At 49.8% G+C, this 12,421-nt stretch overlaps 1 protein-coding gene across 1 annotated transcript; it reads left to right on the top strand.

Annotated features, from left to right (window-relative positions):
- Window positions 1-1,810: 1,810 nt before the first annotated feature.
- On the top strand, window positions 1,811-5,213 carry lyve1a (lymphatic vessel endothelial hyaluronic receptor 1a). Its single transcript, XM_061670955.1, has 6 exons — window positions 1,811-2,169; window positions 2,244-2,421; window positions 2,496-2,635; window positions 3,328-3,498; window positions 3,588-3,660; window positions 4,914-5,213. Exons 1-6 carry the CDS (start codon window positions 1,875-1,877, stop codon window positions 4,978-4,980), a joined length of 924 nt encoding a protein of 307 aa, XP_061526939.1. The 5' UTR covers window positions 1,811-1,874; the 3' UTR covers window positions 4,981-5,213.
- The last annotated feature ends 7,208 nt before the right edge of the window (window positions 5,214-12,421 follow it).

The raw sequence follows: 12,421 nt of genomic DNA, 5'->3' as shown, positions 1-12,421 counted from the left end.
GATGGCGATCGTTTGAGACCGTGACAAATGATGTCTATTATTTCTATTATTTCCTGCGGTAAAAACGCTTTGCAATCAGAGTCGGTCAGGAAGGGGATTCTGGTTGACTTTGCGGTTTCTGGAGTGCAACCCGTTTTGCAGTCCAATCGTCTTTTGCGCCATTTTGGACGGCGTCTTGGGGCCGCCGTGAGATGGAGCGCGCTGTTTACTTGTGATCTTCTTTACACGTGTGTTTACTTGCGGTGTCAACTCTCTGCAGAAATTTGCCACTTGACCTTGAAATAAAGGTTTGTGAATTCAATCAATGACACTGTCGTCGTTATTGAGAAATAGGATGAGGATGTGTACGGTGGCTAACACACCCGGCGGCTTGTTCGTCGAATAAGCCGACAAGCAGCTGGCGCTGCAGGATGTTATTGTACTTGGCCGTAAAATCTGGCGGAGAACATTTTGTAAAATGGCAGGGTCACTTGATGAATACGTGCCACAAACAATACAAAACCGAGGGCCGCCAAGGAAAGTGAGACGAGAGGGGAGGGGAGGGGAGGGCTGGAGGTCATCGAGGCATTTTGTACTGTACTTCTTGGCTCAAAATGCTGGGGTAAGCACATTTGGGCCCAAATATTGCAGGCTTTCCATTGGTGGCCAACGCTGAGAGCCGCATGAGGACGGGGAGCTTTGTTCATGGCTGCGAGGACCCGAACTTGCCCTCTGTTAAATGTAGTCAATGTGAATTGTAACCTCTTATTTTGGTTTAGCGCGAGGAGGACAAGTTAGACCTTGTTCCTTGCTCTCTTGGAACTTTGCTGTGAGACAAACGGTTAGCCCTAACCCTAACCGAGGCGAAATTCCAGCTATCTGTGCGGCTTCGTTCCAAATCGCCCGACTGTAGGCAACGACGAGTAAACTTTGGAAAGAGGGCACAGAGGAGGGGAATCTCAGAACAATTCCCGTGACGGACCGAAGCTACGGAAAGAAGAAACCCAGCGGGAGTCCTGAATGGTAGATTAGCTCGAGGCACATTTCTTTGAGCGGTTTTATGCCTCCCTCCCTAGATTTCGTCCGAATCTTGGAACTAACGCTGCGTTCATTTGTTCTTCCAGTCGTTTTCACAGCGTTTGAGGACAAATAAAGTGAAGCCAAAACGATGTGGACCGCACGAATTGCCTGTCTGCGTCATTTCCCGTGCCGCCGTGACATGCGGGGAAGTGTTTTTGTGGAAGCGGGACGACGGGAGGATCCTGAGATGGCGGGCCTGTTCGTGGCTTTGCAAGCTCCCGCGGGAGGAAATCGACAATGTCAAGTGTCGCTGACTGCACGGAACGTGTTATCGTGGGACAGCCTGTGAAACAAGTTGAAGCAACTTTCCATAAAATGCACATCATGTATTCGACACGTTCCGTGCAGTGCCCGCCAAACATCGAAAACACATTCTTCAGGGTTTTCTTGGCGGCGGTGCTTCGGTGAGCCGCCAGAAGAGTCCGCCTCCTTTAGAGGAACTACATTTACATTGATGTGGATATTGGGAATTTTGAATCACGCTTCAACGGCGTTCCGTAGGCAAACGTGGTAAATGGATAGCTTGGCGAACAGTCGGTACTGTCGTGTCTGATCCCATGGATTTCCTAGTTCTGAAACAGTCCTCTGTTTACATTTTGACATCATGAGACCGAGACAAGACCTAACAGTTGATCACGAGGACCTTCTCAGAGGGAAACAAGTCTCAAAAGTCCAATGTCCTTTATGTAAAAGGTCTTCTTTATAAAAAAAAAAAAAAAAAAAAAGGCCTTCTCTCCCGCCACCATTTTGTGGAGTCCACGTCATTTTCCGCTGTTTCTCATTTGCCCGCTGTTGAACTCGGGTGTCCTTTCCAAATGTTTTATCCGCTCCACTGGCGGGCCTCGCTCTCGGCCCTTCGACCCGACTTCCCTCTTCCGCTTCCTTTCCGTTCTGGCAACGGGCAAAGAGTCGCCGACGGCCCAACGAGAGCCGATCGCCGCTATTTAACCCCGTCGAATTGGCGGGGGCGCGCCCAGAGCGCTCGACACTCCGTCCGCATTCATTTCTCGCCTCCGCCAGAAGCCATGAAGAGCATTTTCCTTTTTGCCGCCGCGGCGCTGTCTGTCGCCGCCGTCGTCTCGCAGCGGAACGTCACAATGAACCTGCAAGGTAAATCTTGCTGCCATTTCTCTTCGGTAGGTTCTTTGCGCTTCCCAAAGTGACACTGTGAACGCCTTCGACAGTGTTCCCGGCAAAGAGCGTCGCCGGAGTGATCCAGATCAGCCTTGTGAATGACAAAAAGCAGCCCGTGTACGGTTTCGATATCACCGAAGCGCGAAACCTTTGCGCTCACCTCGGACTCGACCTCGCCTCCAAAGACCAAGTCACCGAAGCCCACAATCGGGGCTTAGAGACGTGCAGGTGAGACCGCAAAGCCCAAGCAAAAACAAGAGCAAATGTCCTCGTCTTCTGATTTTGTGTCTTTTTGCCTTCAGGTTCGGGTGGATTGATGAGCATTTTGCAGTCATCCCTCGCGTCCGGGCGCTCTTGAACTGCGGCCAAAACCGGACCGGCTTGGTCCCGTGGCGAGCCGCATTGGACAAAAAGTTTGACGTGTTTTGTTTCAACCAATCAGGTAGGATGCATGCGTCGCGTGTAACATTGATGAGATGACCTCTCATAAAAAGGACAATACGGCATCGATGGAATTGCAATTCCAGTAAGCGCTTGACATTTTGAACAGGGAGGAGGAATTTCAGACTTCATTCGATTCGTTTCGAGCCAAACTGTCAGGAATTGATCCCCGATATTATTTGACAACTAAACTGCGGCGGAACTGCACGGGGTCTAAAGTATTAGAATTAGCTTTGTCCCGCAACCCTGCAAAATACAACCATGACAATAAACATATTCTTAAATGACCAAACCGAATATTAACTTGTGTTGATACAGATTTTGCATTGGGGGTCATTTGGTTGAACTAAATGAATGCAACCAAAATGTGAATATATTCGTAAAATCCTTTTTTTTTTTTTTTTTTTTTTTTTTTTTTTTTCATGTTCTCTTTCAGACAAAAACCTGATGTGAGCCAAATACTGGATATATTTCTTTCAAATGTTTTGGATTTACTAATCCTTTCAACTGAGGATGAACTCCGATTCAGTTGTGCAGAATTTAACTTTCCAAATCAATTCGTTGGGATTGAATCTTGAAGGATGTTTTGTTTTTCAACTTTGGTTTTGGTCCCATTTTTTTGCGCAATACAACGTAATGGAAGTACTGTTTTCATCGCTTCAAGTTCTCCGTGTTCTATATTCACACGCGCAGATTACACGGCAGAGGAAGAAACGACGACCCCGGTTTCCTCGGACTCCCTGAGTCCGACACCCGCTCTCTTCGTTTTGGACCTTTCTTCGACCTCCGACCTCTCGTTGCTGGACAGCCTGGAGCGGGCACAGCTGGCCCGCTTATCCGGCGGCGACCAAAGCTCCGGGAGAGGTACGCCGCTCCTCTGCACTGCCGTCGTGTCGCGTTCACCATCGGCGTCGTGTTTCGTCACAGCGTCGCGTCGTGTTTGATCGTTACAGGAAAAGCGATTCTCATCACCTCGGCCTGCGCCGTCCTCCTTGCTGCCGTTGCCGTCCTTGCGTACGTGAAAGTGTAAGTTGTGTTTTTTCTTGCGGCAGTACTTTTCAGCGTCACTTTCTGTAAGTCCCGCCAGTAGTTGAGCACCTCGAAAGGGTTTCTATTTGCCTCCAGATGCCACGAGATGGTGGCAAATGATCGCTTTTGCCTCCATGAAGCTCCTCGACTTACCTCGAAAACAAGATGCCTCCAAACGGCCCCGGAGCCGTACTGTTACTGTAATCGGGAGCCGTATCATGCGTCGCTCCTCTCGGGTTCACCTCGTCATCGAATTTCTCTGTCATTCGCTGGAAAACTCTTGATTATTGCCGTTATAGTCCCGTTTGCTGTTTTACAGCAGATATATACGATCTGTGGGCGCGCCTTGAGGTACGAGCGGAGCTTTCGCTTGGACTTGAAAGCAAAAGTTTGGAGATGCGAGCCCTGTGCGGTGGCGGTGAACGCAACTCAGCTCGCTTCGCAACAAGCGGCGGTTGCTCAAACTCAACACGGCAAAAACAATGTGGCTTTGTGGATTCAAAACAACCCCCTAACTTTGCCTTCAGGTCTACGAGCTTAATGCTAACACGTAATGAGTTACGCCATCGGCGGCTAACTGATCGAATCTACGTGGCAGTGTTATAACGCTCGAAGCGAGGAATACGCATGTAACAATATTCACAGGCGTATATTATTCTGATATCTTCTCGGGGAAAATGCTCATCTTACCGAGTCACTTACAGTAGTGGTTAAACTGTGTCTGCGTGACTGCGTTTATATTGCCCCCTGCTGGCAAAGTTCCGCATGCCAGAAGGAGCCGCAATTAAGTCATGGTAAGGCCTAAACTGTGCAATGCTCTCCTTTCTATGTCATTGTGTTATTACTGTCGACATTATAGAGGATGACTTTCCTGACCAAAAACACATGACCATTTTTATTTGAATATATATATGTTTTTTGGGTCAAGGCCTTTATTATGGATGTCCGCATTATTGATGAATGGCATTTCCGTTCGTTTCACGGGAGAGAGATGATTTGAGATGCGAGTGTTTTGAATGACGAGCGTGGACGCCGAATGAATTCAACTCCTATCTCCGGGCACAACTGTATAAGTATTTCCTCGTCGCCATCTTGGTACCAACTACTGTAGGTTGAAGTAGGTTGAGGAGCTTCATGTCATGTTGTGGCCTCTATAGGCAATTCTAAACCTCTAGCGGGGGTCGTCAACTCCCGCCGGACTTTCGGTACTGGTCTCAGGCGCTCATTGTGACGTGTGTGTGTGTGTGCAGGAAGAGGCGCCTCCACAGGGCTGACGCGGCCCAAGAGCGAGGAGAAGTCGTTGAGAGCAGCAGTTAAATGATGGCCCCGAGCTATCCTCCGTCCGATTTCAGCTTTATTGTGTCTTGCGTCTACTGTTCAATGCAGCAGCCTGTAAGAATGTTCTGTATGTACAGTAGAGCCACTGGAACAATCACAATCATTTGTTTTTGTCATTTGGATTTTGGAAGTACGTGCAAGTAAAGTAGACTAGACATCATTTATCCGTGTGTAACATCCCATTTGTCCAAACTAAACTGTGTGCAAAGCTTTCTCGGCAGGTTTTCTTGTGTCTTGTGTCAGCAGCCCTCCCCCATCGCACAATACAGAGTGACGTGCAAATGTTTATACACTGATGATTAAGTATGGAAGACATGTTTCCTCCTTTTCAGCTCGGTAACAAATATGTTCTTCTTCAATTCAAAGAGTTCAGTGCGAGGGGCCGTCAGTGACATAATGCAGGATTTGCCTCTCACTGGCACGACTGAATGAAAGTGGAGAATATCATGCCTGGGTTGCTTTAGTGTGAATCACAAAAAGAGGCGGCTTAGTTGGGGTTGATCGAATAACTATCTTTCACAAACACATGACTCCGATGTTACTGGTATCGGCATCGAATTCCAGATTGTGACAAATGTTTTTGGGCTGGCCAATAGAGGGCGCTAGGATGGTCACCACATGACTTTTCTTGAAGAGCAAAAATACAAAAATGATATTTCCAAATACATGACCCACGGATTTGAGATCAGGTCAGTGTGAAGTACCTTCCTCGAGTTGAGCCCGTGTGAGTGACAGATGGTCCTCAGCCCACCTTCCCTGCAGACCCCACCAGGCGGAAGCTCCACGCTACGCAGCTCGTTACGTGGACGAGACGCAGGAACAATGAGCTCTTACTTGCTGAGATCGTCGAGGACCCGTGATGTTTGCATACATGCGGAGGAGGAGGCGGTGGCCTCTCCGGTCCGCCGTTCCGGCTTTGGGCTGCTCCTGAATGAGAGCATGCGATCGCTGTGCTTGGACTCGTCATCTCCGCCGTCAAAGCTGCGCGGGGACCGCGGTGGGCAAAAAGAACATTTGCTTCCTTTCCGATCAGTTGATCATTCGCGACGATTGTCGGAAGGGATTATTGTAACAGGCTGCTCCACAAAGTCTCCAAACGCTCACCGGCGGCTCATTTGCAGGGCACGGGACCGCCCTCTCGAAACGGGCCAATGTCAGCGCAGCCTGAAATGGAGGGCGGAAAGCGCTGTCATTCTCCAGCCGTGTGGCGATTGGCTCAAACGAAGGACTTTCCGACACGTCACGACGCCGACTTACGTATCGGAGGAAAACACGGAGCTCTTTGTGACTGTCGCCTCGAATTGCGGGAGGAATATATTCTCCAGCACCTTTGCAAAATTAGGCACGAGCTTCTCGGACTTCCAAATATCGCTGCAATGCACGCAAAACATTATTTTCTCGACAACGCTAAGTTAAGCATTTCAGAAACGTTTCCGATGAATAAGGAAGACTCGCTATATTCTGGGCACTTGAATCATCCGCCTCATGTTGGGGGAGTAAACCGCGTGCAGAAGGAAGGAACCACGGAGCGCGTCCGTCGATGGACGAGCGTGGCTCTGCGTGCGGGTATTTACTCTCCTCCGATTGGTGGGCCACTTCCTGTCAACGGTCAAAATATCGTGTCACCCGAGCGGCGTCTGCTCTGCTCTTTACGAATCCGACGGTGCCTTTACATGTACGTGGGAGTTTCGTTCCTTCCGTGTCTCCGCTTGTACATCAAGACACTTTTATCGTAAACCATCTTTCCTCGTCGGCAAGAATGGAAAGGCCATTCGTCCGTTCCAGCATTCTCATTCCCCCCAAAAAACAACAACAAAATATTTCCAATGCGTTTTTCGTCAGAAAAATAGCACTCGATGAATATGCTACTTTATACAGACATATTTCAATTCCATCATTAATAAAGTATCAAAAATCAAAAGCCCACTGTAAAGAGTAAAGCCTATTTTTGTCACACTTTTTGGTTTCAATTCAGTGGTCATTAACCTGCTCCTTCTGTTGTGTTCAGGGAATCTTTTCACAATTGACCAAGCAGAAATATCGGTCATTTTGCTCACAATAAATACATCATGTGGAATACCTTTTTTGGATGTTTAGTTGGACAGTAAACCTCAACGGGGAGTGGTGAGAAGCTTTTTTTTTTTTTTTTTTTAAGACTCGCCGCCACCAAATAGCTCTCATATCGAACATGTTTGCTCCAAAGTCCGAGTCCAAACGCGACCCCTAAATGGGGTCGCTCATATCTCGAGCGACCTCTCTGACTCACAATATCCACCCGTCCGGACCGTGCGTGAGCCGAAGCTGACTTTTGGGTCAGAGGTCGACAGCAGGCGGACGACAACAATCCCGTTCACACCTACGCGCGATTCAGTCTTCAATCCGCTCTATTTGTCACGTCAACGCGTCATGTGACCGAACCTGGAAAAAGGGGGTCGGTGACTTCCTGCGCATGCTACGCTCGTGAGCGTAACTCGGACAGATGACACGATTGTTTGAAGTTGGGTTTTCTTTATGGCCGGTCTCCTCGGACAAACGCCGCACGCGTGTACAGTAAATCCTTGATTTCTACAAAAATCATACGATATAACAAAGCGCAATCGAAGCCTGAACATCGGCTACTGTCAACGTTGGTGGCGCTGGTGACATTTTGTGTTTCCAAAAAAACAACAACAACAAATAACGCACACACATTGTAGATGTTTAAAGTTCCCGCCGGTGCTCCAGTCGCGCTTCCGCCTGAGAGGAGGAAGCATGCGTTGCGCACACTTTGCTTTTTCTTGTCAAACGTCACGGAACTCGCGTGTTTTGGGAACGTGGGAGGACGCCAGAGCACCTGGAGCAAACCCACACAAGCGCAGGGAGAACATGCGAACGCCGCAGCTGAGATTCGGACCCCAAACCCAAGGAGACGCACTAACCACTCGTCCGCCGCGCTGTCAACGGTGGCCATATTGCCAGCGTTTTGAGAGAAAGATTTCTGTGAGTTCGCTGGCTCCGACGGGATTATGCTCGGAATTGAATTGATGCAAGCGATGGAACGCTACAGGGAAGGCTGTAGCGATGACGCACGCAATCCGCGAGCGGGTATTTATTCGTCACGAGCGAATCCTCTTCGAGCTTTTCCGCCTGCGAGGCCAGCGAGGCGCTTGAGCGAAGTACTTCCAAGGTCGATATGAAAGCAAATCGGAGGAGACCGGGCTGCGTTGGCTTGCGGAGCGGCGGGCGAGGCGACCGCCGTTCTGCCGGCTCCTTGAGCAGCTCGTGCTCTTTGGCTTGCCGGAGGCCAACGGGGCGGCGAACGTGGACGAGGCATCCTTCGGGGCCGACGCGTACACCTTTTCCGCTAGAGGTCGGGTCTCCTCGTCGGCCTCGCTCAGAGTCACTTCGGGGAATCGGCGAGGCGGAGGACGACACGGCGGGGGAGGACTCGCCCTCCTTACCGGGACAGGAGCTTGACTCACTCGATGGCGCCGTTTTGCAAACAAACACATGGGACAGTTTGCGTGACATCGTAAGGGCGAGCTGGACGAACAACAGCGCCGCCTGCGGAGGGTGAACTGTTCACACCCTCCTGAAGCTTCATAGGTTTAACACAACGCCGTTGCTACGGGCGACCGGTTCAGGGCGTACCCCGCCTCCTGCCCGACGACAGCGGGGGTACGACTCGGCGGCTCAGAAAATGGACGGACGCTCTCGGAGCAGTCGGTCCGGATCCTTGATATCCAGTTGGAGGTACATGTACTAGTACACTCTTTGTCCTCACTAGTTTGACAATTCGCCGCACTAGTAGAATGACTCGTAGAGTGTTTTTCCCACGACTAGTACCACTTTTGGCCAACTAGTACGCAATTAAACCCTACTAGTAAACGACTGCGCTGCACTAGTATCATTATTAGGCTCAACTCGTGGGCGTGTGTCATGCACTGGTAGCGCCAAAATACCCACTAGTTGTTTTGCCTCCCTGGTAACATGTCATTGTCTATCCGGTAGCATGCCCAAGTTGCCATACTAGTGTCATACACTAGTAGAAAGGCAGTCGTGGAAAAAAACATGACTAGCAAAATAGTCATGCTACTCGTGTGCCCTAGTTGTTCTATTAGTGATCTTATTGTCTTACAAGTGAGAACAAAGAATGTACTCGTACATGGAACTAATTTGCCCCATTCATAAGACAATTTAGTCTTAGTAGTACGTAAGATACTTTTCCACCACGACCTTCCACTACTGTAAGATTTCTGCACACTAGTAGGACAATGTTTTCATACTAGTGAGACTACTATGTGTTGTGTTTAGCATGCAAAGAGAGTACTAGTACGTGGACCTTAAGCTGCATATCAAGGATATTGAATAAATCCTCAAACTAGTAGGCCAAAAGTGGCACTAGTGGTGCAAAAACCTTCACGACTAAAACACATTCATTGTACAAGTACTTGTGCGCCATAGTCATTCTACTAGTTGAACTGAGCTGAATTGTCGAACTACCGAGTACAGAGAGCGTACTAGTACATGGACCTTAAGGTGGATATCTGGGCTACTCGATGAGCACTATTAGCGAAACCACAGATGTTAACTAGTAGACCTTTATAATGTCATCACTGGTACTAGTACCACGCAGGTGAGGTGTCAATTAGTGCACATTTTTTTCTTACTAGTAACATATACATTTCCTATCTCGTCTGCCTAAGTTGTTGTAATAGTGAGGACAAAGAGGAAAGGGTGTACTCATAAAATGGATATCACAGATACTTCACTGGTACTACTAGTGAAGCTTTAGATGTTAATCAGAATCAGAATCAGAATCAGAATCACCTTTATTTTGCCAAGTATGTCCCAAAAAATTTGTCTCCGGTCGTTGGAGCCGCTCGAGTACGACGACCGACAATCAATTGACAGAGAACACTTTGGAGACACGAAGACAATGACCCAAAAAAAAAACAGTCACTGAGCAACAAAAGGTTGCTAGCTATCTGGTAATGCCGGTACAATTATTATTATTATTATTATTATTTATTTTTTTGACAATTGTGCAAAAAGATGCAGAGTCCTCGAGCACTTAGAGCAGTTCGAATGACTCATATTGCAATAGTCCGGCGCAATGATCGTCGTGCGAAGGGCGCCGAGACTTCAAGCGAGTAGTGCGATCATCTGGGACCATGTCGATTGTGCAAATGTTGCAGATCCTCCTCAGTCAGTGTGCAAATGGAGCAGATGCTACTCTGGCACGAGCGGCCGGTATCGGTCAACAACGGATGTGCAAATAGCGCAGCGTGGCGAGACGACGACAGCGAGTGCACGAGTCATGTAGAAATGGCCTCACAGAAATGTGACGACGAACTCAAGACAGAAAAAAAAAAGAAAATGCCAGCATGTTGCAATGGAATTATAGGTTAGGTGTTTAAGAAGTTGATGGCAAGAGGGAAGAAGCCTGCTAGTTCTACTTTGCGTCGATCGGTAGCGCCTACCTGAGGGAAGGAGCCGGAAGAGCCGGTGACCGGGGCGCGGAGGGTCCGAGAGGATTTTGGACGCCCTTGTCTTAGTTCTGGCAGCGTGCGAGTCCTCGTGGGTGGGTAGGGGGGTACCGACAATCCTTTCAGCAGTTTTGACTGTCGCCGCAGGAAGTACATCCTCCGCTGGGCCTTTTTGAGGACGGAGTCGATGTCGGTCGCCCACTTCAGGTCCTGAGAGATTGTATTTCGCAGGAACTCGAAGGTCTCGACGGTTGACACAAGGCGGCCGGACAACGTGAGGGGCAGCCGTGGCGAAGGACGCCTCCCGAAGTCCACGATCATCTCTACAGTCTCGAGCGCGTTCGGCTCCGGGTCGCGTCGGCCGCACCGCAACTCCGGCCGCTCCGCTTCCTGTCGATATGCGGACTCGTCGCCGTCCTCGATGAGGCCGACGACGGCGGTGTCATTTGCAAACTTCAGGAGTTTGACAGTCTGGCGCGTTGAGGTGCGGTCGTTCGTGTAGAGAGAGAAGAGCGGCGGAGAGAGGACACGACCTCGGGGCGCCCCGGTGCTGATGCTGGGTGCGGATGAGGTGGCCTCCCCCGGCCTGACCTGTTGTGTCCTGCCCGTCAGGAAGCTGTAAATCCACTGGCAGATGGCAGGCAGGCGAGACGCTGAGCTGGAGAAGCTTGGAGGAAAGGAGTTCGGGGAAGATGATGGTGGCGAACGCTGAGCTGAAGTCCACGAACGGGATCCTCGCGTAGGCTCCCTGCGCTGTCGAGGTGTTCTAGGATGAAGCGCGGTCCCGTGTCCACCGCATCATCCGCAGACCTGTTCGGGGTCCGGCGGGGGACCTGTGACGTTCTCGAGGCGGTCCGGCACGAGACGTTCAAAGGACGTCATGACCGCAGATGTCAAGGCGACAGGCCTGTAGTCGTTCAGACCAGAGATTGAGGGTTTCTTGGGGAGCGTTTGAAACAGGACGGAACTTCGCACAGATTCTGCGCAGACTTTGAGGCAGGATGACTACTAGTTGAACTTCACAATGTCACTAGTAGTACGAGTGGCACGCAGTTGTCAACGAGTGCACAGTCTTGCCTCACTGTCATGTATTCAGTCTACTCGTGAGCAAAAATGTCATACAGTCACTCATGAGACAGGCCTCCCTATGAGTGTGCTGAATTGTCTTACCAGTGAGGACGATGAGCGCACTTGTACATGAGCAATTCAATTCATTCTTTCACATGAAGTCCATTAATACAGTAGGCACTGTAAATGTGGACCATAAATGACGGGGGATTATTTCCCACCGCAACCGCACGTGTCAGTCCCAGAGGAGAGAGTCCGTTACAGGGACCGAAAGCTTCATCCGCAAACAAGCTGTAAGAGCGCAATGGCTTCCGCGAAAAAAAAGTCCCTTTTGTGGAAGCCACAAGCGACGCTTCCGATGCGCCGCAGCCTCATCATAATCATTCGGACATTTGCGGCTGATCTGGCTGCATTCTGTCTTTGGGTCGGCAGGGGGCAGCTGGAGCTCATAGGCCACCTTCAAATAGCTCTGACGTGCGAATAGCGGACACTCGGGAGGGATCGTAGCATGACGGATGACCACTTGCTCAAAGAAAATCTCATACTTTGGTTGCCTCGTTGAGGTATAACCTTTTAGAAACCACTGTTGATGTGATGCAGAGTGGGGCTGCACAACTGCACGAAATGAACTATGCATCATCCATCGACCCATTTTCTATCCTCCTTCTAATGTCTCAGACCAGAGCCCGGCCCGGACCGGACAGGCCAGTCCACCACATTGGCAGGCAACCGTTCACAGTACACTCACACCGATAAGCGCACAGTTTATTACTTTGTAAAGACATCGTTTCGATTCAATTCGAGATGTCATTGCGGGTCGGTCAGGCGAGGACGTGTCCGGTCGTGTCAGAAGGACGCAAATGCATCCATCAACCACGACCTTA

This window comes from Phycodurus eques, chromosome 2, assembly GCF_024500275.1.
Source record: "Phycodurus eques isolate BA_2022a chromosome 2, UOR_Pequ_1.1, whole genome shotgun sequence".
Taxonomy (NCBI): domain Eukaryota; kingdom Metazoa; phylum Chordata; class Actinopteri; order Syngnathiformes; family Syngnathidae; genus Phycodurus; species Phycodurus eques.
This window is presented reverse-complemented; position numbering and strand designations above follow the sequence as displayed.